Here is a 1194-nt window from a genome sequence, read left to right on the forward strand (position 1 = left end):
AATATACGACTTCTGTACGTCAACACCCATACCGTACGCATCCGAACCAACCCTGATAGAGTCCATATAGCGTCCTACTGCAGACCAGTGGAAGATACTTACTTATTGTAGAGTAAACAATTGTGAAATATCTGGTCCATATCTTTCTTGAACTCTTCGGGGTTCGGGTACAACGGGATACGCTTTTTAACGACACCAAGATCCATCGGCTCCTTTATTATGTTATAGTAATCCTTCACAACGGCTTCTTCCAGATCATACCTGACATCATGCGATAAGACAAAAGCCTCTCAACTTCGCGAACGGTCTTCACTGAAGCCAATGGGAGACTTGACAACTCAATGGAATCAACACCACAAAACGTTACTTGAACAGAGCCTTGTCGAATATATAGCAGATCTTGGTTCCCGATACAGGATCCTTCGTGTTGCGCGCAGCACTAAGGATGCGGTTTAGATACCTGAGTGAGGCAGCTTGGTTCATGCCAATCGGCCGAGCCTGAATTACCATCGCCACTCGCGTTCTTCCCCGGCAACCGATGACGCCGCCGCCGCCGCTGCTTCCCCAGGCGTATCCGGGGCTTGCGATCGAGCCGGACTCGTACGTCGTGAGCTTTTAGATGCTCCCTATATCACAGAGCGTGGAAGATAACCAAGACGAGAAATGGAGAGTCACCTTAAGCTTATGGGAACTTCTTGGCTTGCTCGACTTCTTAGCAGAAGGCGGCGAGGCAAACGCATCGACAATAGACTTCTTCTTCTGTTCAGCAGCCCTCCCGGTAGCGGTTGATGATACAACCTCGCCTTTAGTCTCCGTCACAGCTCCGGCATTTGTCTCTACTGTCTCGGGTGAACTCGAAGGAGTTTCAGTGTCCACTGAGGCAGGAATAATCAGCTTGCACACTAAAGAGATGCGTGTGGGATGCACGTCTATAGAATTATGGAGTAGCCATGTTGCTCAGCTGGGATCGCTTCAATGTATGAACCCTGGCGGTGGACTCACTTGCGATAGGCTCGCCGAAGAGATCTTCCTTAGGGGTCTCGCCACCACCCACAGCAACCAACTTGGGCGACTCAACCGGTTCGTCTCCGACACTACTATGGTCGGCATCTTCTCTCGGAGACGCTATAATGTCATCTATAAGACACATACATAACTGTTCAGCTCGTGAACAACAGCGCAGCCGTACTCTGT

General features: G+C 49.9%; 1 protein-coding gene across 1 annotated transcript; it reads right to left on the bottom strand.

Moving 5' to 3' along the window:
- Positions 1-98: 98 nt before the first annotated feature.
- On the bottom strand, positions 99-1150 carry Pmar_PMAR026991 (hypothetical protein; the record flags this gene model as incomplete). The annotated part of the gene is made up of 5 exons (XM_002769139.1): positions 99-261; positions 368-460; positions 508-626; positions 676-902; positions 1003-1150. The coding sequence occupies 5 exons, from the start codon at positions 1148-1150 to the stop codon at positions 99-101; spliced, it is 750 nt and encodes a 249-aa protein (XP_002769185.1).
- Between the last annotated feature and the right edge of the window lie 44 nt (positions 1151-1194).

This window comes from Perkinsus marinus (assembly GCF_000006405.1).
Source record: "Perkinsus marinus ATCC 50983 genomic scaffold scf_1104296966360, whole genome shotgun sequence".
Classification (NCBI taxonomy): Eukaryota; Perkinsozoa; order Perkinsida; family Perkinsidae; genus Perkinsus; species Perkinsus marinus.